This window comes from Leguminivora glycinivorella, chromosome Z, assembly GCF_023078275.1.
Source record: "Leguminivora glycinivorella isolate SPB_JAAS2020 chromosome Z, LegGlyc_1.1, whole genome shotgun sequence".
In the NCBI taxonomy this organism is placed as follows: Eukaryota; Metazoa; Arthropoda; class Insecta; order Lepidoptera; family Tortricidae; genus Leguminivora; species Leguminivora glycinivorella.
In genome coordinates this window covers 18,559,116-18,582,232 of record NC_062998.1, presented here as the reverse complement: position 1 = coordinate 18,582,232, position 23,117 = coordinate 18,559,116, and the positions used below count along the sequence as shown (strand labels likewise).

The window sequence follows — 23,117 nt, the reverse complement described above, 5'->3', positions numbered from 1 at the left end:
TATTTTTTATCACTCGTCCTATAATATATTTCTATAACAAATTATACATTTTCTAAAACTAGATAAATGTAGCTATTAAATAATATTTTTTATTTAGAAAAAACCATTACAGTTTTCATAAAATGTGCAATAATATGTATAAAAAAAAATCTCGTTTTCAGATTTTCCCATTTTATTTTGTATTTTTGTTCTAAAATACATTTTTTTTGTTCCAAAAATGAATTCCTCGTCCTTCATTTATCCGAAAATGATATATCGCATGCCCTATTTTGTATAGTTTTAGAGAAATATGGTTTCAAAGGAAGCGCGGCGGCGCCAGCCTTCCCCCTCTTCCCTCCTAAATTAAGGGGGCTCTCGATGCCTCCCGATCTTTATCTACTCAGGGCCACCCAAGGAACAACCTGTGCCAAGTCTCAGTGCTTAATCATAAAATGCAGGGTGTTGTGCAATAGCGTCCCCAGTATTACTTTTCTATCTATCAAAGATCGTTTATTGCAAACCATGGTAGGTTCTACTCAGAATCATGAGCTCTTTCGATTCCGCAGGAGAAAAACATGTAAGGTGCAGTGGGGGTAATTTCGAACCACAGAAATGCTGAATTTCGAAAGTATAATCTTAAAGTGATGGTAATAAAGGTGATTTTTGTGACTTTTAAAATTAGCCCACTGAACCTTAACGTTTTTTTCCACTGAGTTATAAACTCCACTTTTCATGTAAAATGTTGCTAAGACGAACGATGTTCAAATTAAGTAATACTTTGAAATTATTCCAGATGGCTATATAAATATACATTCTTTCCTTATTTGGATGACATTAAACTTTTTTGTGCAGCAGAATACGGAAATATTCGTTTTATAGCTTCTCATAAATAAACATGAAGAATATTCATCAGAACTTTGAAAATATAGATAGCCGCCTGTCTGCCACTCGAGCGATCGACCTTTCAGCATATTCAATGATTTTTATACTATATTGGAGATAGTACAACAGTCGGAAATACCTTAGAAATCTTAGAATGCATCAGGATGTTAGTATTGGTCAGCTAGGTGAAAACTGAAACTACGCGTAGGTGTATATTATATTTAAGTCTTACCTGCTTACATAATCGGTACCGAAACACAGCTTTAGCTAGATGACCTTTGGCTAATTAATAACCAAGTAGAAATGAGTAGGTACCACAATTTTAATAGATAGTAGACACTGTAGGCAGGATACCTACCAAGTTTCTTTTCTTTGTTATGATGCCCCAAATGTTTACATTATTTTATTTTATGATACCCCAAATGTTTACATTATTATTTGTTTTTTAGGGTTCCGTACCTCGAAAAAGGAAAAACGGAACCCTTATAGGATCACTCGCCGTGCGTCTGTGTGTCCGTCTGTCACAGCCAATTTTCTCAAAAACTACTGAACCGATTAACTTGAAAACCTGTGACCCAAAGACGGACATGTAAAATTTAATTACTTATAGGGGCCACTTTGGGGGGTAAAAATGAAAATTAAAAATCAAAGTTTTCTGAACTATATAGGTATTATAGGTACATATCTTAAGTATACATATCAAATGAAAGAGCTTTTTATAAGTATTTCAAATATATTTTTTTCCCCTCACTAGCTCGGAAACACGTGTTTTGTCCTTTAATATCAACGGGTAAAAACGCGTTTTATCCACTAGTGGATAAAGTAATTTGACCTTGAATATAGTAAAATTTTCTGCTTTAACATTGATAAAAGTGATTGAATCTAGTGATGAAGATGATTTACCACCTGTGGAACTACTGGAAGCAGTGAGAAACGCGTTCTTTGCGTTGTACTTTCTTCGCTATAGTGAGGGGAAAAGTTTTGTGTTACACACGGGTGGAAATATATTTTTCTACTCGTCGACTGTAATCTGTCAATTAGGACACCACAGACTAAACTATAAGTGCTAACTTTTCAGTGTTGGATACTCTATGGCAGTTCCGACTCAATTATAATAATCTCATTATAGTTGACTTTAGTTAACTGTAATAATTTCAAAAATACAACTTCATACAATTTCTATACTAATTTGCGATACCTGGCAAATTTTTCTGCATCTGAAACACATTTTTTTTATCTGTCGCATTATCGGCCAATCAGAGACGGTTATTACAAACAATTGGTTGCTAGGTAATTCGATGTTGATACAACGGTGGACGACGCTATTAACATTAATTTTAACTTGCATGATGCATGAATGATGATATTTCCGTCCATTGATGATTAGCGTTGAAAAAACCGGAAAAAAACAAATGTTTTTTTCAGGAGTTTATGAAATTTTCGTTTTTTTCGGTTTTTTTCGGGTTTTTTAACCGACTTCAAAAAAGGAGGAGGTTCTCAATTCGACTGAATGTTTTTTTTTTTTATTTTTTTTTTGTATGTATGTTACTCGATATCTCCGAGAATCGTAGACCGATTTTCAAAATTTTTTTTTTGATCGAACGGGTATAACCCCGAGATGGTCCCATTGGCACCAAGTCGTGGTCTGATGATGGGATCTTGGAGAAATCGAGGGAACTCTTCAAATGTTATAGGCACATGTAATGTTTTTTGTGTATTTTTCAAAGGTGCACCAGTATTTGCGCCTGATGGTAATAATTTTATGTGGCTGAGCTGATGATGGAAGGTCAACTCCTCAATGGTTAGGAGTTAAAGGACAATTCTTTCACTACTGTACATATATTCGGACTGATACATATAATATCACTAGGAACCACTAAAAATCAACAAATAAATTAACTTTTTAACAAAAAATAAAACCGCCTTCAAAAAAAAGCGTGTTACAAAACACGGAGAAACTAAAAAGCCAAAAATAATAAACCTTCGAATTCAGATTTCTTATCGGATTGCAATAATCTAAACATCCAAATTATAAACAAATCAATTATTTTTGGAGTCGGGACCAGCCTGCGTATGGTTGGGTAGGGCAAACAGGAAATAGCAAGGCGACAAACAGGTCTGGTACCGACTACAAAAATAATTGATTTGTTTATAATTTGGATGTTTAGATTATTGCAATCCGATAAGAAATCTGAATTCGAAGGTTTATTATTTTTGGCTTTTTAGTTTCTCCGTGTTTTGTAACACGCTTTTTTTTGAAGGCGGTTTTATTTTTTGTTAAAAAGTTAATTTATTAGGAAAAAAACGAGCACATTATTAAAATAAGTATTTATTTAGTCACTCAAATCACTGTCACTCTCATCATATACTTCAGTTATTTCTTCTTCCATGTGGTCGGTGTAGTCCGTTTGTAGGTGCAAATTCGCCCGAATAAAGATTAATTTATCCCATCAAAAACGTAAATGTGAAATGAGAGCCAAGTTCAATAATATGATAAATGCCTTGGTTGTTCACTTCGACGACTTTTTTCGTCGAAGTGAACAACCACTAGAGAACGCTTATTAATTAATATGTCTATCTCGCATGTCCCAATATATGAGCCAAATTTGACACGTTTATGTAAAATAGTTTTTGAGTTATGAGGGGGTCAAAAGTGGCTCCAAATGGTTCGTGTAATAACACACGGTGCTGCTCGCCAGTTCTGTTACTTGAACTTGGCTTGACACGCTACCGCTTGTCTAGATTAAGACGCTTTGGCATTAGCCGATTTCTGTCTCTGGTGTCCGTCCAAACAATGACCAATTTCTCTCAGCTGCGGCGGACGATGGAGGAATACTGAGCAATCTAACCGCAATATTTGACAGTAGTTTGGTAGAACATCACCCTTACCACCAACTCAGTGGGGTTATGTTCATGACAGGCCGCCAAATAACTTCATTTGCCCAAAAGCCTTCTTTTGCTCTCTGCATACTCGGCGAATTCAGCCATCAAATACCCGTCAGTAGTAAAAAGCAATGTGTAAAGGTTTCAAAACCTTTAAAAAGTCAAGTAAATACTTTTTAACTGAAATTTTTAAATTGAAAACTGCATTCGGTTTTTTTCAATTCGTTTTTTTCGGTTTAAATCGTTTTTTTCCGAAAAATACGAGCCGAAAGTTTCGCGGTTTCTTTCTATAAATTTCTGAAAAAAACAAGTGAAATGGAAAAAAACCGGGAATTTTCCGGCTTTTTTCATCGCTATTGATGATGAAGATGATGACTCGTAGAAAAAGTATTGTATACAATAGTGATATAATTAAGCTTTTCACTCTCGTACCGTACTATTAGGCCACTCAGCAAGCTTCGTGGCCTAAACATGGTACTCGACCGAAAAGCTTTGTATTATATCATGATTGTATAATACAATCGTGATATAATACAAAGCTTTTCGTGTGTATTATATCACGATTGTATAATAAGCTAAGCACGAAGCTTGCTGAGTGGCCTAAATTAATAGTACGGTACGAGAGTGAAAAGCTTAATTATATCACTATTGTATACAATACTTTTTCTACGAGTCATCATCTTCATCATCAATGGACGGAAATATCATCATTCATGCAAGTTAAGATTAATGTTAATAGCGTCGTTCACCGTTGTATCAACATCGAATTACCTAGCAACCAATTGTTTGTAATAACCGTCTCTGATTGGCCGACAACGCGACAGATAAAAAAAATGTATTTCAGATGCAGGATAATTTGCCAGGTATCGCAAATTAGTATAGAAATTGTATGAAGTTCTATTTTTGAAATTATTACAGTTAACTAAAAGTCAACTATAATGAGATTATTATTATAGTTGAGTCGGAACTGCCATAGAGTATCCAACATTGAAAAGTTAGCACTAAACGTCTGTGGTGTCCTAATTGACAGATTACAGTCGACGAGTAGAAAAAATACTATTTACTTCTCGTGTGTTGAAAAACTCGCAAAGTTCAGGATTCTATTCTCGAACCACTCGCTTCGCTCATGGTTCAAGTATAGAATCCTTTCACTTGCTCTTTTTTCAATTCGACACGACGTTAAAATACAACTTTGCATCCTTGTATAACAAATAACTATATTTATAATATTGTGTGCAACAGGCGTCTAAAGGAGGTCAAAAAAGACGAGTGGCGTGGGTAACAATTTGAGACGAAGCCGGAAATTGTTAATAACGAAGAGTATTTTTTGACTCAGTTAAACACCGTTGCATAGAATGCTTCTTCTACGACCATGCACTTAGTTTTAATAGTTTTCTAGAAGTTATAACAATGGGCGTTGCCATGGTTACAGAGCCAAGCAATGCGTTTTCATTTTTTTCTTTACTGCGCTTTGGGGAATAGACATTTATGTAGGGTTTAAAAGACGGAATAGTAAATGACAATAACAGTTCGGGAGTAGAAAAAAAATGTTTAGTCAAGTAATTTAAGATAATTGGCAAATAATGACCACCGGAATAATCTCCCTCTTATCTCCGAAGCTACTAATCGTAAAATTTTCAAAAAAATACACGACGTACCCTTCAATAGGTATATAGATTACAGGAAAACCTATAAAAATCACAGTCAAGCGTAAGTGGGACTTAAAAGTTTTATGCAAAATTATGCTACTTAAACTATGCAAATATGCATTTTTCTGGTGTTAACAAGCCCTTTCCTTAATTTACCACCTACAAACGTGGACTACATGCATGCTTGCATAATTTCAGTAACATAATTTTGCATAAAACCAGCGGGACTCAGGGGACCGTAACCATGGCAATAACAGACAAGAAAAAGTTGATTCACCCATTCACATTTTATATACATATAAATGATGATTTTGAATTATACATATTTAATATACTTATGGATGGATTTGATGTCATTTGAAGTTTTACAGATAGTATTTTATTTGTGTTGCCTGTGTTAGTGTTGTGTTTCACTCGGTGGCAAAGTTTGTTTAACCTTAAGTGTCTTGAAACCCTCGCAAGTCTCGCAACGCTCAAGATTTCAAATTGTGAATATTGGAATCTTCCACTTGCTAGGGTATCCTAGTACGTACGTACGAGGTTCGAGAGTGAAAAGCTTAATTATATCACTATTGTATACAATACTTTTTCTATGAGTCATCATCTTCATCATCAATGGACGAAAAATATCATCATTCAAGTCAAAATTAATGTTAATAGCGTCGTTCACCGTTGTATCAATAACCGTCTCTGATTGGTAGATAACGCGATAGATAAAAAAAACTGGTCAAGTGCGAGTCGGACTCGCTCACCGAGGGTTCCGTACAAACTTTCAATAGTTGAATCATCAAAATGTTATTCATAAAGTCAGATTTTTATGGAATAATTGTTTATTGCATGAACCGATTTTAACCATTTTGCCTTTATTTGAAAGCAGGTAATTTCATTGTTATTTTGTTAAAAAATACAGGTACAATAAACACCATAATATATATGAAACCACCACCACCACACATATGAAATTGAAAATGTAAGGCAGCGTTCCCACTTATGCGTCGCGTGTCTCGGGGCGCGCAAGGGGCGTCCGCGCCACGCCGCTTAAGTGTAATTCAAAAAGCGTCTCCTCAGTACATTTTGTATAGGAAAGACGTAAGACGCGCCCCAGGTGGCGTGGCGGCGGCGGGGCGCGCGCCGCGCCGCTTGGCGGCGCGCCTTACGTCCTTCCTATACAAAATGTACTGAGGAGACGCTTTTTGAATTACACTCAGGTGGCGTGGCGCGGACGCCCTTTGCGCGCCCCGAGACACGCGACGCATAAGTGGGAACGCTGCTAAATCTGAAAGGTTTAGTTATAAATAAAAAAAAGTTTTAAAGATACGTGTACGATTTTATTTTTTAGGGTTCCGTAGTCAACTAGGAACCCTTATAGTTTCGCCATGTCTGTCTGTCCGTCCGTCCGTCCGTCCGTCCGTCCGTCCGCGGATAATCTCAGTAACCGTTAGCACTAGAAAGCTGAAATTTGGTACCAATATGTATATTAATCACGCCAACAAAGTGCAAAAATAAAAAATGGAAAAAAATGTTTTATTAGGGAACCCCCCTACCCCTACATGTAAAGTGGGGACTGATATTTTTTTTCATTCCAACGCCAACGTATGATATATCGTTGGATAGGTATTTAAAAATGAATAAGGGTTTACTAAGACCGTTTTTTGATAATATTAATATTTTCGGAAATAATCGCTCCTAAAGGAAAAAAAAGCCCTCTAACTTTTGAACCATATGTTTAAAAAATATGAAAAAAATCACAAAAGTAGAACTTTATAAAGACTTTCTAGGAAAATAGTTTTGAACTTGATAGATCAGTAGTTTTTGAGAAAAATACGGAAAACTACGGAACCCTACACTGAGCGTGGCCCGACACGCTCTTGGCCGGTTTTCCTGTAATATTCATTAAATTGGCAATGTTTGGTGTAAATTTCATAAATTTATGTTGGTAAACTTCGGAGATAAGAGGGGGCGGTATTTTTTTTACTATTCTTTTGTATCTTTTTGGTACGGAACCCTAAAAATGTGTTTCAGATGTAGAAAAAATTGCCAGGTATCGCAAATGAGTATAGAACTTGTATAGAAGTTCTATTTTTGAATTTTTTTCAGTTAACTAAAGTGAAGTGTAATGAAATTTTATAGTTGACTAAGCGTCAAAGACTATACAACACAGATTAAAGTCGACGAGTAGAAAAACAAATATTAGTTACCTCGATGAGACATTTTCCCTCGACTTTGCCCTCCTTGCGCTCGACAGTCCACCCCTTGAACCACGGCATTTTGTCGGAAGGCTCCAGCATGTTGTCGCCGTGCCAGCCCGAGATGGGCACGAACGCCACGGTTGCCGGGTTGTAGCCTGTACAAAATTCACATTTTCGAGACATGCCAACGAATATTTAAAATATACATCGTCTAATAATTCAGTGACAATAATATTTATACCTACTTCAAAAATGTTTAGCTTTACATATAGGAGTCGACTATAGTCCCGGAGCTGTAAGTTCACATTTTTGACACATGACAGCGTCAACAAAACGTAAACGTGCGCGACCTAATGAAATTTTAAATAAAATCCTGTAATAATATGTTAACCGCGCGTGCCAATATTGATACCCGAGCAAGCGAAAGATTTCAATATATTCAAGTGGAATCTTGATCGTTGCGAGGGTTTCAAGTCACGAAGGTTAAACAAACTCTGCCGCCGAGTAAACACAAAAATGTTCACTCCACCAACACGAACAAAATACTGACTATAAAACATCAGACTGATAATCACCATTTCCTGGTCATTTCCGCCGGCCGTAGCTTGAGAAATTAGGGTAAATTATGGAGACTCAAGTGTCTCGTGAAAGTCATGGCCGACGGATTTTTTAAACATATATATATGTATTTTCTAACACATAAAATCAGCCTTGAGAATTCAAAGAAAGTTAGGGTTAAAAACCTTGTATGCAGACACATTAAACGTCGATACTAAATACATTATCACAAAGATTCATCCTCGACAAAATTAGGAAGGTCTGGCACCTCTGGGCTCTTAGTCTAATAGGACTCAATGGGAAGTAACCGGACGATTGTACCGAAGGTCGAATGGAATGCAAGTAAAAGGTGCAAGTTGGCATTGACTGTGCTATATTTGTAATCTCGGATCATTTCCGCGACAATTAAGTAGGTATTTATCTTCCCGCTCTCTTCGAAATTCAAAAACCTATCTTCCAAAGCCATTAAATTTTGAACAGGTAAAGTTTTAAGAAATTAAGTATGTAAATTACGAAATCCTCACGAAATTCTCCTCAGTACATTTTGTATAGGAAGGACGTAAGACGCGCCCCATTGTCCCTAGGGGGCGCGTCTTACGTCCTTCCTATACAAAATGTACTGAGGAGACGTTTTTTGAATTACAATCGGGCGGCGTGGCGGAGACGTCCGTTGGGCGCCGCAAGACATGTGAGTGTGAATGGTCCCTAATATGGATGTGGCTTTCCGCACAGTGCACAGAATCTTAGTGCTTTGCTTTATGGGAACATAGTTCAGATATGAAAACCGCTACGAATTTTAAGCACTTTGTTGGACATCGTATCCGTCTCCAAAACTACCGGGAGATGGGGAAACAGTGGCGCCCGCCACGGACTATTTTACGTTGCGGATATTGCATATCGTACCCAAACTATGCATTGCACATACATGTGTAGGGTATCAAATGGATGAATAGTTCAATGTAATGCAAAATATACTTCCATGATTTTTACCGACTACTTAGCGCCTTTCAAATAACCCAATTCCGTACGCAAAACAACTGCTGTGTTGCTTATTTCCTTAAGGATATTCTGTTTTTTTAAATTATAATTGGAATAAAAACATCCTTTCATTTTATTTTTCGGGTATTCCCGACAATCACGAGTTTCCTTTCTGGTAAGTACAGCTGTGTGCAAAATAATAGCAGTCAATAAGAAAAAGAAAACTAAGGGAAAACCATAATTTAAAATCAATTTTTTTGGAATTTCCTTTATTGTTTTACACTAAGTGCTTAACATTAATTCTAAATTAGATTCAAACTTTATTTAAATAATATTTTAAGTAAAAAAAGTGGTCATGAAATACCGTATTTTACCCCTTGTCTAGAATCGTTTTAAAAATGATATAGCCAATGGAAAGTATACAATGGTGTCGCTTAACTTCAAACTTGGGTAAATCCATTCTGCTATAAGGTTGATTATCTTTCAGATCATAATATATTTTTTTCTATAATCAACCTTAAAGCAGAACGGATTTACCGAAGTTTGAAGTTAAGCGCAACAATTGTATTCAATTATTATACTGTAATAACTTGTCTATTAATGTTAATCAAAGTTTTACATCTACACCCATCTCATCCAGAAATAGTGTTATAATATTTTCTTATAAATAAATAAAATAAATGAAGTTAGACCGACTAATTGGTGTTTTTAGTCATTGCTTTAACTAATTTCACTTTAGCAAATAAACCAAGTAGTTGAACTCAAACTGCAACAAAAAAAAACGAAATATGGACCTACTGGTACATTTGGCGAAGTGGATAGTTACATAGAAATTTTTTTTCTGGAAAAGATGGGTGTACACTGTACATGCACTGCGATCAAAAATTGTAGACAAGATACTATTACTTGTAATAAAATAAGATTGTATGCTTTCCATTGGGTACGTATATCATTTTTAAAACTATTCTAGACAGGGGGAAAAATACAGTTTTTCATGACCACTTTTCTATACTTACAATATTATTGAAATAAAGTTTGAATCAAATTTAGGTGTGCTACTCTGCGGCGGCGCCACCATAATGAAATTCAACTAATTATATGTTAAAATGATGTTCGTAAGACGTACAGTATGTACGTATAATGTTATGACTGTACCTATAGCGGGAAACGAAATAATGGGCTTTTATTGTGGCGCCGCCAGGGAGCATACTCTGCAGCGGCGCCACTCAGTTCTCATAGATAGAAATGACATCATCTACTTTTTTCTCATGGGAATTGATGTACCAATGCTGTTTATTATGTACGTATTGAAAAAATCACTATAACTTAGTAAATGTATGTACTTTCAGTAATTCCGCATTCCACCTGAACGGTATGAGCTAGTATGTAAGGAGGTGTACCTACGGGTAAGCGAGAGGGAGATATGTTCCTTCCCGCTCGCTCCCGCGCTCGGCGCGTTTCGTTCTAGGTTTTAATAATTATTATTAAATTTATGCCGCCGTTGTACACTTTGCTTTTCACTTCGATTGCGAGGAATTAATTATATTTTTCTCGGCAATTTACACCACGAAATTGTCGTGAAGCGAAAGAACATAATAGGTACATAAGATAACCAATTCCCGCCAACTTTTTTTTCAACATGTGATCAGAGTTTCAGACGCTTGGTTTTTTGCCAAGTCAAACATTTTTTAAACGGGAAGTAATCGAATCCTATTTGATTTTATTTACTTAATTTAATGACAGAAAATACGGAATTCCAATAAATTATAGCAAAAATAAAATAACCTATCAAAGTTTTGTCACCTACACAATTTTATTGCTCAATAAAATTGTGCATCCTTTTCTATTTCTATAGAAAAGGATGAAAATAGTTTTCTTTGTTCTTATTTACTGACAGATTTAAATTGTTTGACAGTGTTTACATAATGTAATTTTTTTTAAAGAGAGTATTATTTTAGTAATCATAGTATATAAATATAGTATCGTTGGCAGGCATTTCTGTATAAGTATAACAAAAAAAATTCGTTTTCACTTCTCATGCTCGAAAAGTGCACCTTTATGTAGTGCGAAGATGACATAAAATCGCATTTTACATTCTAGAGCATAAAGTAGGTACAATTTTCTTCTAAGGCCGGCAACAGACAGTCTTAAAATTCATAATCTTAAAAAACAAGAGTGTGTGTGGACAGTCGCGAAATTATATGTAACTCCGTGCACTCGATCTGATTTTTGTACTGATTATGACTTTATCAAATTATGAATTTTAAGACTGTCTGTTGCCGTGCCGGCCTAAGACTAAGGTAATCGGTCTCAAGAGACAAACAGTTAAAACATTTGCAAAATTTTATTGAGCAATAAAATTGTGTAGGTGACAAAACTTTGATAGGTTATTTTAGTTTTGCTATAATTTATTAGAATTCCGTATTTTCTGTCATTAAATTAAGTAAATAAAATAAAATAGGATTCGATTACTTATCGTTTAAAAAATGTTTGACTTGGCAAAAAACCAAGCGTCTGAAACTCTGATCACATGTTGAAAAAAAAGTTGGCGGGAATTGGTTATCTTATGTACCTATTATGTTCTTTCGCTTTACGACAATTTCGTGGTGTAAATTGCCGAGAAAAATATATAATAATAATTCCTCGCAATCGAAGTGAAAAGCAAAGTGTACAACAGGGGCATAAATTTAATAATAATTATTGAAACCTAGAACGAAACGCGCAAAGCGCGGGAGCGAGCGGGAAGGAACATATCTCCCTCTCGCTTACCCGTAGGTACACCTCCTTACATACTAGCTCATACCGTTCAGGCGGAATGCGGAATTACCGAAAGTACATACATTTACTAAGTTATAGTAATTTTTTCAATACGTACATAATAAACAGCATTGGTTCATCAATTTCCATGAGAAAAAAGCAGATGATGTCATTTCTATCTATGAGAACTGAGTGGCGCCGCTGCAGAGTATGCTCCCTGGCGGCGCCACAATAAAAGCCCATTATTTCGTTTCCCGCTATAGGTACAGTCATAACATTATACGTACATACTGTACGTCTTACGAACATCATTTTAACATATAATTAGTTGAATTTCATTATGGTGGCGCCGCCGCAGAGTAGCACACAAATTTAGAATCAATGTTAAGTACTTAAGTAAAATGATATAGGAAATTCCGAATTAATTGATTTTCAATTATGGTTTTCCCTTAGTTTTCATTTTCTTATTGACTGCTATTATTTTGCACACAGCTGTACGAGTACCTATATGAGCACATTGATGTAGAATTGTTGGCGCGCTTTAGTTAATCGGACACATACTTTCTTACTTTTTACCAGAAATTTGAAATTTGCTCTGTTACTTGCTGAATAACCACGCTGACTAACAATAATGTACCAATCATCATTACGACCATTTTCACAATTTTCATTCGATTACCTAAGTAATTTTTTTGGTGTCTATACAAGACTTAGCACGTTGTCTTTACTTTGTGGTACCTACCTACATATTACTTTAACGCCGATTTTTAGTTTAGTTGTAAACCCCTATTTTAATATGTTCAATTCGGAAACTATTGTAAATTTTGAGATGCAATGCATCAATGAACATTTGCTAGAGTCAGGACCAAACCACTGGATTGAACTGCATAATCCCAAAGTCCTTTCAACTGAACGTCTTTACTATAGCAGGAAGGTACGTGAAGCGATTGAAATCAGGAATCATCGCAATTTCAATCAAAATGAAGGGCAAGGGATTTCATCTTCGTGGAATCCAGTGATTAGCAAGTGTAAACGTGAGAAAACTTCCCGTCCCATACCATCGGATGTCGTGAGTGTTGTATGTAGGGAGAGTGGCAACCCTAGCGTAAAAGTGACTGAATGACAATCAAGTGCGGGTAGTTCGAAAAACTCGTACAGCTAGAAGATGTTGATACAACTCCCAGCCAGTCTACCCGTGACCACGGACGTAATGTCATGTCCGAAACGTCGGGTTAAATATAAAACGTAAGTTTAACGCGATTAAGGCCCGTTTTAATTTAATAATATGAATCTTAATAAGTACTATAAGTATTATATATAATCAGCTTCCATTTGATACCCTAGGTATACATGTATGTGAAATTCATAGTTTTGGAAACTCCTCCCCTACATACTCCCAGCCTGCCCAAGTGCCCACTGACATCAGACAGGAAACGAGTAGGTAAATTGAAGTTTGGGAAAAAACTACGTAGTTACCTTAAAAACTACATATAATTGCGCCTAGTATTATACGTATGTATATAGACTATATATTCATAATGTAAATATTTCTTTCAATATAAATATAAGAGAGACTTTATAATAAGACTGTACGAAACCGTGGAAATTGTTTTGTGGGTATTTTTTCTAATGTAAACTGTAAATTCTTGTGTGTTAATGAATAAATAAGTAAGTAAATAACATATTATGCAATAATCCCAAAGTGGCGGGAGCTATTTTAAAGACTGAAAACGATACTAACTAACTGTATCTTTGACCATCCATACTAATCCATACTAATATTATATTATAAATGGGAAAGTGTGTGTGTCTGTTTGTTTGTCCGCCTTTCACGGCAAAATGGAGCGATGAATTGTTGTGATTTTTAAGTGGACATAGTTGAAGGGATGGAGAGTAACATAGGATACTTTTTGTCTCTTTCTAACGAGAGCAAAGCCGCTGGCAAAAGCTAGTTTCCCATAAGGCAGAGCACTAATTGACAACATTTCAAAATTTTCCATGTCCCTAAATCGAAAACCACTTCGAGATACACGCCTGTAGATCACAAAAATATATTTTTAATATTTTTTTTCCTTATTTTTAGTAAAAAAATCTTAAAAATATTTAAAAGGGGAAGTGACGTTACGTAGCCGAGTCAGACTATTCAGAGCTGCCACTATAACGAAAAAAAATCTTCCGGTTGGGATGTCACTTGAGTTTGACTGTGACACTAATCATCGCTAGTAGTATGGCGATTATAGGTAAGGAGCGGAAGTTTTAAGTTTCAGAAGTGCAGATATAAAACCAGGCGGCGCTGCAATTGCAGGCACATAAGGGTTTGACACGTCATTTTCGACTGTTCTACTTTGACAGATTTATCTCCTTATACTTCTACATTCCATAGCTCATATTTGTTGACAGTGACACTTGACAGGCAAACATCGCGGACTGTTTAAGCTGACTGTTAAAACTTTTTTTTTGAATGATTTTGTCGTTTTCTTAGGTGTATGAAACAACACATGTGACGTCAGAACGCTGTGTCTTGACGTTTGTAACTTAAGCTCTTTCTGTTCGAAGTAGTAATAAAAAGGGATTTTCGCATTAAAATAGCAGTTTTTGGGAAAAATAAAAAAATACGTATATCTTTAAATATTGAGTTCTTTCAAACCAAACAATAAAAAGTAGTAGTCGAAAATATAAAATGTTGTCAATTATTATGCGAAATAAAGGACCATCGTAGTATCAGAATTTGTTAGCGTTTCAAATAAAATGGGAACTGTATGGAACTATGGAAATTATGGAATGAACCAATAGTGGTCTATAGAGATGGAAAGAGAAAGAAAGCCCGGTGAAACAGCGACTTTTTCCCTTATTCGTGCGTAACCGATATTTCGCAACCAGTTACAGTGCGATGGAAGAATTTTTATCCTTTGATTACGAAACTCGTTCCAGGAGGGCGATTTTTGAATCTCGCATACAGGATTTTGTCATTAAAATACCGGTTGAAAACGGTGACTTGCTTATTATTTTCAGTGACAATTTTTTGAATTCGAACGCGAGACTCAAAAATCGGCCCGCTGGTGCAAAACAATATGTAAATTTGGTTTGTTAAGTTGCTTTAGATGCTCGAAAAATAATCGCAAACTGGTTCCTTACAAATAATAAAAAATATTGTACCTAATACAAGAAAAAATGTGTGGGTTTAGTAAAATAGATATAAATAAAATAAATAAATATTGGGGACACCTTACACAAATCAACTTAGCCACAAGCTTGTATTATGGCTGCTAAGCGACGATATACATACTTAAATAGATAAATATATACTTATATACATAGAAAACATCCATGACTCAGGAAAAAATATCTGTGCTCATCACACAAATAAATGCCCTTACCGGGATTCGAACCCAGGACCGCGGCTTAGCAGGCTGGGTCACTCTCACTACCGACTGAGCCAGACCGGTCGTCCCAGTTTGTCGATTGCTATAAAGCCGCTTTGTCAGTTTATTAATATAAAGATACAATACAAGCAAATCTCGTCTCTATGGTAAGCGACAAAGTGGGACGTTTAGTAAACAGTATAAACAAATAAAACCGAAGGCTATTCGATATAAGAATGAGCTGCTAACCGATTTTTTTTATATAAGAGGACACTTCTTTCTTGATCTCCTCGTAGCGAGCCTCGTGGTAGGGTGGCTCGGTGGAGTCCATCTTGTTGACGCCCACCACCAGCTGCTTGACTCCGAGCGTGAACGCCAAGAGCGCATGTTCGCGCGTCTGCCCGTTCTTGCTGATGCCCGCTTCAAATTCTCCCGTCCCTGCAGCCACTATTAAAACAGCGCAATCCGCCTGCAAGTTGCATCATTCTTATTAGGTACTGGATCAATTTACTTGTTTACAGCTGATATTTACCCACAAACCAGCAGCTTTACAGCTCGACTTACCTGAGAAGTGCCAGTGATCATGTTCTTGATGAAGTCCCTATGTCCGGGCGCATCGATGATTGTCACATAGTACTTGGCAGTCTCAAACTTCCACAGTGCTATGTCGATCGTGATACCACGTTCACGCTCTGCTTTTAACTTGTCTAATACCTAAAATCATTGACTTCTCATTACTCCGTAAAGACAGGCCCTTACAATCAGTAGGTAGGTACTAAGGGGGACATACATATATTATTGGATTGGAGCGCAAATCACGTTCCTGCACACATTTTCTTTCGTGCACGTTTCCGCTTGCTCCGCTGTATTACTGAAAGGCCTTCAAAAGTAGATAAGGATTATATATCTACTTTTGAAAAGTAGAGTAAGTGGACGCAAACTAAATGATCTCAATGATCCTGGGATCTAAAGAAAACTTAGATAGGTACCTGCGTCAATTTATTGCCGACTACGTAATATAAATCTAAGTAAGAGGTACCTGCCTCTCTTACTGAAGGTAGCATACTTAACAAAAAAGCCCATATTTGAGAATGTTACCAGGGTGGCTAGCCGAATGGCACAATCGCTCACGAAACGCTCACGAAACGAAGCGCTAGTAGATATCTATCTCTATCGCGCTTGCGTATTGGCGCGACAGAGCCAGCGGCGTATCGCTTTCGTTTGGCGTCGGAGAAATGCCATTCGGCTACGGGGCCAGAGCAGCTCGACGTTATATGGGAACCAAAACCAATGAGAGTTTCTTCGGATCCCTTTTTAGATTTAATGTTTATTGGTGAAAAACAGATTTTAAACTAAAACTGCTTAGTCCAAAAGACTCCTTTATGCTTCATGTGCCTAACTAATCCTTCTCTGTTAGATAATAATTCAAGGAAAGCGGAACTTTTTTGTGTATATCCTAAGTATTTGCAAGATTGGGTCACTATTCCAAAATGACGGAAGCATCGACCGTGACATGAAAAATAGAATAAATGCGGGATGGATGATGGCGACAGGTCCAGGGAAAACATGCGAACAAGGAAACATGCGGATGCCAGGGGAAACATGCGGAAAATTTACAAGACGATTGTGACGCCCGTTGTTAATTTCATGACGCATTGGATTTATCTGTAATGTCATTGAAATATGTTTTCAAACAAATAAATAAATAATATTTGTATGGATCTCAATGCTGGGCGACAAAGGTGGAGAATGAAAGGAGAGTGCACGTAGCGGAAATGAGAATGTTGAGATGGATGTGTGGAGTGACCAATGGCCCATTTCTCAAAACTGAAAATTACAAGTTACAAGCGGCCTCTTAATTCCAACTTGTCAATTAGACATTGATTACCACTTGTAAATTGTAACTTGTAGCTTCGTAAATGGGCCCCAGAATGGATAGGATCAGGAATGAGTAGTATAATTATTAGGGTAAGTTTGAAAGTTAATATAAAGCGCCTATAACGGAAAAGATGAGGAGTGGCAGGTTGGCGTGGTACGGTCATGTAATGAGGAGGGATGAATGTCATATAAGTAATGGCTTTTAATTATTTTATTATATTGTATTTTAACTTAATTATTGTTTTTTTGTATTTTTACACGTTCTATACACTGTATTGTCTTATTTTACTTCGATGTTTGTTTTTGTCATTCTTATGGGTTTTTTGCCTGAATTAAAATTGATTTATTTTATTTATTTATTTATATAGGCAAAATAATGTTGGAGATGAATGTTGACGGATGGAGAGGGAGGAGTAAACCCAAACAACGATGGATGGATTGTGTGAAAGAGGATATGAGAAAGAAAGATGTGAATGTTGAGATGACGAAAGATAGGGGAGAATGGAAGAAGAAGACATGTTGTACCCACCCCACATAACGTGGGATAAGGGTAGGAAGAAGAATAACTATTTGCAAGATTTTTGTACTTAACCCGTCATCTGTTTCTGTCAAAAAATTGGGTTGGGTTATAGCAAAAAAGGTATATAAAAAAATTGTCAAAAAAATGTTTAAAGTCCATCGCCTTATGTTAGGAATATTATCAAACACAGACGAAGGGTTAATTAGTTTATCATGTGCTTTCCAGCGGAAACCTTAATGATTTTGGTGGCTCACAAAAATAACAATTACCTAGTAAGTACCTACATATAAAGTGTGGGATTCGAGTACGAGTACTGACCTATCTACTAAAACCTATTAGTTTACTTAGTAAACACTTACCCAAGCATACTTGAAGGATCCCTTGCCCATCTCCTGGGCTTCCTTTTCAAACTTCTCGATGGTGCGTTTGTCGATGCCACCACATTTGTAGATGAGATGTCCGGTGGTGGTGGACTTGCCGGAGTCCACGTGGCCGATTACCACGATGTTAATATGCGTTTTTTCTTTACCCATCTTAGGCAGTTGTCGAATTACTTAAGTATTTGAAACCAACAGGACCTATAGACAAAATATTTCGAATGGAAACAAATATAACTACCTAGAACAAAATAACAATAGGCATTTCTAATGCTTTATGTTATGTAAGAAAAGTCATATTCTGCCCGACTTTAAAATGCAATTTAATGCGCAGCGGTCGTTTCTAAGATGGCTTTCACATTGTATAACCTAAGGTGCAGACGCTGAGACAAGACTGTTATTTTTCCGTGTACAATAAAAGAACATAAACATGTGTAGGTACCGCCACGACAAGTCAATGCATTGTCTAAATTTAGTATACTGATCTCTGCTATAATAAGCGTAAGTGCATACATTTGTACGTTTGAATGAAAATAGAATAAACTAAAGCCGCATCTATTGGCGAGCGTGACACATGGACTTGCCGGCGCAACGCATGCCTGCCTCCATCTTGTCCATCTATATCTAAAGCCGATCAATTTCCAGCAAGAACGATTAATACTTGCATATAAGGGACCAATTGGTAAAAATATCTTAGGTACTTTTTTAGGCGGCTAACTAATAAAGGAAGAGTTCCAAAGATTTTCATATGATGACTGTCTCTTATAAAGTAGAATATTACAAAAAAACATGTCAAATGCCTATTTTACACCAACGAGTTAGGTATACATTATTTTAGAGCCGTATTTGTCACAAAATAAGTAAAGATTCATCATGAATGTTATGATATTAAGTAGAAATGTGGCATAAGAATAATCCAATGACATATTATTAGTAGTAGAAGTAACCATAGTAGTAGAAATCATTTGCAATATTTTTAATACATTTTGCTTCTTTTAATTACAGCTCCACAATGACTACATAGCGTATATTTTATAAGATTATTGAATTGCGCAATTGATACGAAGACCTACCGGCAAAATCAATTTTCACGTAATGAAGTTTTACCAAGTTAGTATTTACTTTGAAAAATATTATAAATTAAAACCGAAACATGCCTTTCTACGGACATAGGTAAGTAATAAAATGTAATAAGATAATCATAAAAAATTATAGAATACTCACCTTCAGCAGCCGTAGTCGCGAATTTTCCCAGCGCTTTTCGAGCATGCGCCGTTGCAACGTCGCCCGGGAACTCGAATCAATAGAATCAAATTAGTACTTTTAATTTACTTATTGAATATAAATAATTAAAATGTCTCGAGGTTTTCATATAATAAATATTTCGTTTTATTTTGATGTTTCGGCTTACATGAATATCACAGTTATTGTATTTTAATTGCGAATATTCACTAGATGCCGGATATAACTACTTTCTTTTCACCACGAAAAAAAATCATTCCATTCAACTGTTTCACTTACCCTGCCAGTAGTTTTGCAAAAATGCGGATATCAGATTCAACCTATTTTGTTAATAAAGTACCTACAATTTTTTATTTATTTATTTATCCATACTTGTCCATACTAATAAATAATATAAATGGGAAAGTGTGTGTGTCTGTTTGTTTGTCCGTCTTTCACGGCAAAATGAATATGGACGGATTGACGTGATTTTTTAAGTGGAGATAGTTGAAGCAAGTTGAAGCGTACAACTGTTGACTCATTAAAATGCTAATAAGCAATAAGTATTACATATGGCTTACCATCTTTTTTTGCTGTACTTTTAGAATTATGATAGTTTTAAGTAGGTAACCTACTCTATTTATAAATCTGTAATGTAACTTATTTATTTTTTAGTTGAATACCTATGCAATGCACATGATATTATCAAATAATTTCCCTGTTTTAGTTTGTAAGTTATTTTTTCTGCCTGAGATACAGGATCTCCCTAGTTCAGGCACGGACATGGTGAAGCCTATTTTTGTTTATGGCCTGTTTATAACTGCTATTTTTGGTACATGAATAAATGATTTTTATTTTTATTTTTTTATTTTATTTAATGTAATGGAGCAGACCTGGCCATACTGTACGATAGTACTCTTTATTATACTGTTCCTTAACCAAGGATTATTTATATAGGATTTACAATATTCATTCATACTAAGAATCGTACTTACCGTACTTATCTACATTTTTAGCGCCATCTATTAAATACTATCGTAACTACACTGATGATGCCTACAAATTTTTTTTTTTTCAAAACGTGTATTGATTGACGTGATATCATGATATTAAAATAAAGAAGCATGTCATTTGTTCTTATAAAAAATAAAAACACGTAAAATATTTGGGGAAAATATGACTTTGGGCACTTCCAGGCTGCGAAACAGCGCCATCTAGTTTTAAGCCTAAAGGCCCATACATTTAAGGGGAACGCTTTTTTGTATGGGCTTTGTCCCGTATGTAGGTACTTACGCACTAATATTTAGCGCTCCATATAAAATTAGGATTTGGCGCCATTTACAACATAGTTGTACGGGGCTATACAATTTGAATTTTGAGACTTTTTCTACTGACAAACTTTTTTGCTGTAGAAAAATGCGTCCGCTAAAAGTCTAATTCCCCTACAAAAATTGTGTTGTGTGTCACCTTTGTTCCTGATAAGCTGAGTCTAAGTATTTCAGTGTACGGACCCGAATGCCCAAACGCTTCACTTCGCTCACGATTCGTGAGCGTTTCGTGAAGCGTTTGTGCATTCAGTCCCGCCAAGACGAGCCAAGCGAAGCGCAACAAATCCATACTAATATTATAAATGGGAAAGTGTGTGTGTCTGTTTGTTTGTCCGTCCTTCACGGCAAAACAGAACGACGAATTGACGTGATTTTTAAGTGGAGATAGTTGAAGGAATGGAGAGTGACATAGGCTACTTTTTGTCTCTTTCTAACGCGAGCCGCGGACAAAAGCTAGTATAATATATAAACATAACGATTAATTATAATGTCATTATAATTAATTGTTTGAAATAAAACAGAATTCTGAAATACATAAGCGTTTTATTATTATTATGTATCTACATACAAATAAATATAAATCTATTTAATTAATCTAAATTTCTTACAATTACTTAGGTATTTAAAAAAACTCTGTAATAATTGTTTTCTAAATATGTAAAGAATCGAATTACTGACACCTAGGTATACATAATTGGTTAAAATGTATTTTTTCAATAAAGACCGTTGTACCAGTCGTTGGGCCAAGATAACGAATCTCAAGTGTCGCTGTTGACACGTTGGTGAACCGATCATTTTGCATTGGCTCCTGATAAAAGATGGACGTGGAATGTAAATGGTTTAAGGTAATTCTCGTTAGCAATGAAATTGCCTATATAAATAATAAACACATAAAAAAAAATATCATCTGAATTAGTATCTTTTTTTTACATTCTGATATGCACGTTAATCTTTCTTAGGTATTTCATTAAACATTTGCAAGGATATCTTATTTTTTAACATATTATTTTTAACAATCTTTCACTACTGTCTTCTCTGACGAATGATAACAAACTGAACAAGGTGCTAACGTGTGAACACAGTTGGCCATGTGACACCATTCGTTTGGCCCGCCAGCGTTGGCGCCAACTGCCAACACACAGGCCGCTGTACACATTGGCCCAAGGTCTTGGGTCAGCCCCTTGGCTTGTAGAGGGCTACTTGGCCGTATGTTGGCAGTTGGCGGTGTCGGTTTTTTGTCCACACATCAAAGTATCTTGGTGCACATGGCCAACTGTGTTCACAGATTGGCGCCTCGTTCAGTTTGTCATCATCCGTCAGAGAAGACAGTAGTGAAAGATTTACGAACATATTATAATATGTTAATCTATGCCAATAGTAATGTTGATTTTAGAAAATAAAATACCCTTGCAAATGTTTAATGAATTGCCTAAAAAAGATAAACGTGTTTATCAGATTGTTTAAAAAAATGTTAATATTTAACTTTTAGATGATTTAATTTTTTTACGAGTTTATTATTTATTTATTATTTTTTTCTGCCAACGTAAATTACCTAGAATTACCTAGCTTTTTCCATTCTACGTCCATCTTTTATGAAGAGCCAATGCCAAGTGATTGGTTCACCAATGTGTAAACTGCGACGCTTATCTTGGCCCAAGGGCTGGGCCCATGTGTACAGCGGCCATAGGCCAAGTAACCCTACACACATATGCCCAAGAGGCTGGCCCAAAGACCGGTGTACACATTGTGCATTGGCCCAAGGTCTTGGGCCAGCCCCTCGGGCAGACCTTGGGCCCATATTTGTGTGTGTTAACACGGGCGCTTAGAACAGTGTCGTAATGACACAGTCAGCTTTAAAAGCTCGGCCATACATGCGCGTTTTGAGAGCGCATCGTTAGCGGAGCGCAATGATGGCGGTACGCCGGACGGGGCAGAACACGCGGATTGCGAGCGTATTCAAAGCGGATCTGCGCGCATTCTGCACATGGCAACTTCTAAGCCTATATTTTGCAAATGTAAACTTCTAATAAGAATTCAATGACACATAAGAAATCAAAACATGAATTTGGAATAAAACAGTTAGCTAAATGGTTAACATTTAGTCCATATTCAGACAAGTCCGCTCACAACGCGCGCTGTGTTATGTGTGGCGTGCTGGCGCGAGCGCGAGCATGCTCCGCCGATCCGCTTCGAATACGCTCACATTCAGCGCGCATTCCGCTCCGCTAACGCTACGCTATCAAAACGCCCTATGTTTGGCCGAGGCTTTACATTATGCTGTCATCTCATCTGTGGCTCTGTGCGATGTCTCAATTATTCATTAGTACCGAAAAACACACGAGATGCATTGCTTTACCAATTATCCGAAATAAAGCAATAGTGACTTATTATAGTTATTATACAAATCGACTTGTTTCGTTTCAAGGCAAGAGAAACAAAACAACTTTCTCGTATTTAATACATGTTTTACCATCGCTCTTTAAAGAAATAGTAGGTTAAAATCTTGCAAAAATTACAAAGTATATTATAATATTACATCCTTCATTCCTTCTGTAT

The 23,117-nt window shown here is 36.2% G+C and overlaps 1 protein-coding gene across 1 annotated transcript in view; it reads right to left on the bottom strand.

Annotated features, from left to right (window-relative positions):
- LOC125241472 (elongation factor 1-alpha 2) overlaps nucleotides 1-19,327 on the bottom strand; it is a 38,307-nt gene extending 18,980 nt beyond the window's left edge. The window contains exons 1-5 of the mRNA XM_048149983.1: nucleotides 19,237-19,327; nucleotides 17,995-18,213; nucleotides 15,802-15,951; nucleotides 15,487-15,706; nucleotides 7,592-7,737 (exon numbers count right to left, since the gene is read on the bottom strand). Of these exons, the coding sequence (XP_048005940.1) occupies nucleotides 7,592-7,737; nucleotides 15,487-15,706; nucleotides 15,802-15,951; nucleotides 17,995-18,168 (690 nt within the window). The 5' untranslated portion in view covers nucleotides 18,169-18,213; nucleotides 19,237-19,327. The remainder of the gene's footprint in view (nucleotides 1-7,591; nucleotides 7,738-15,486; nucleotides 15,707-15,801; nucleotides 15,952-17,994; nucleotides 18,214-19,236) is intronic.
- Between the last annotated feature and the right edge of the window lie 3,790 nt (nucleotides 19,328-23,117).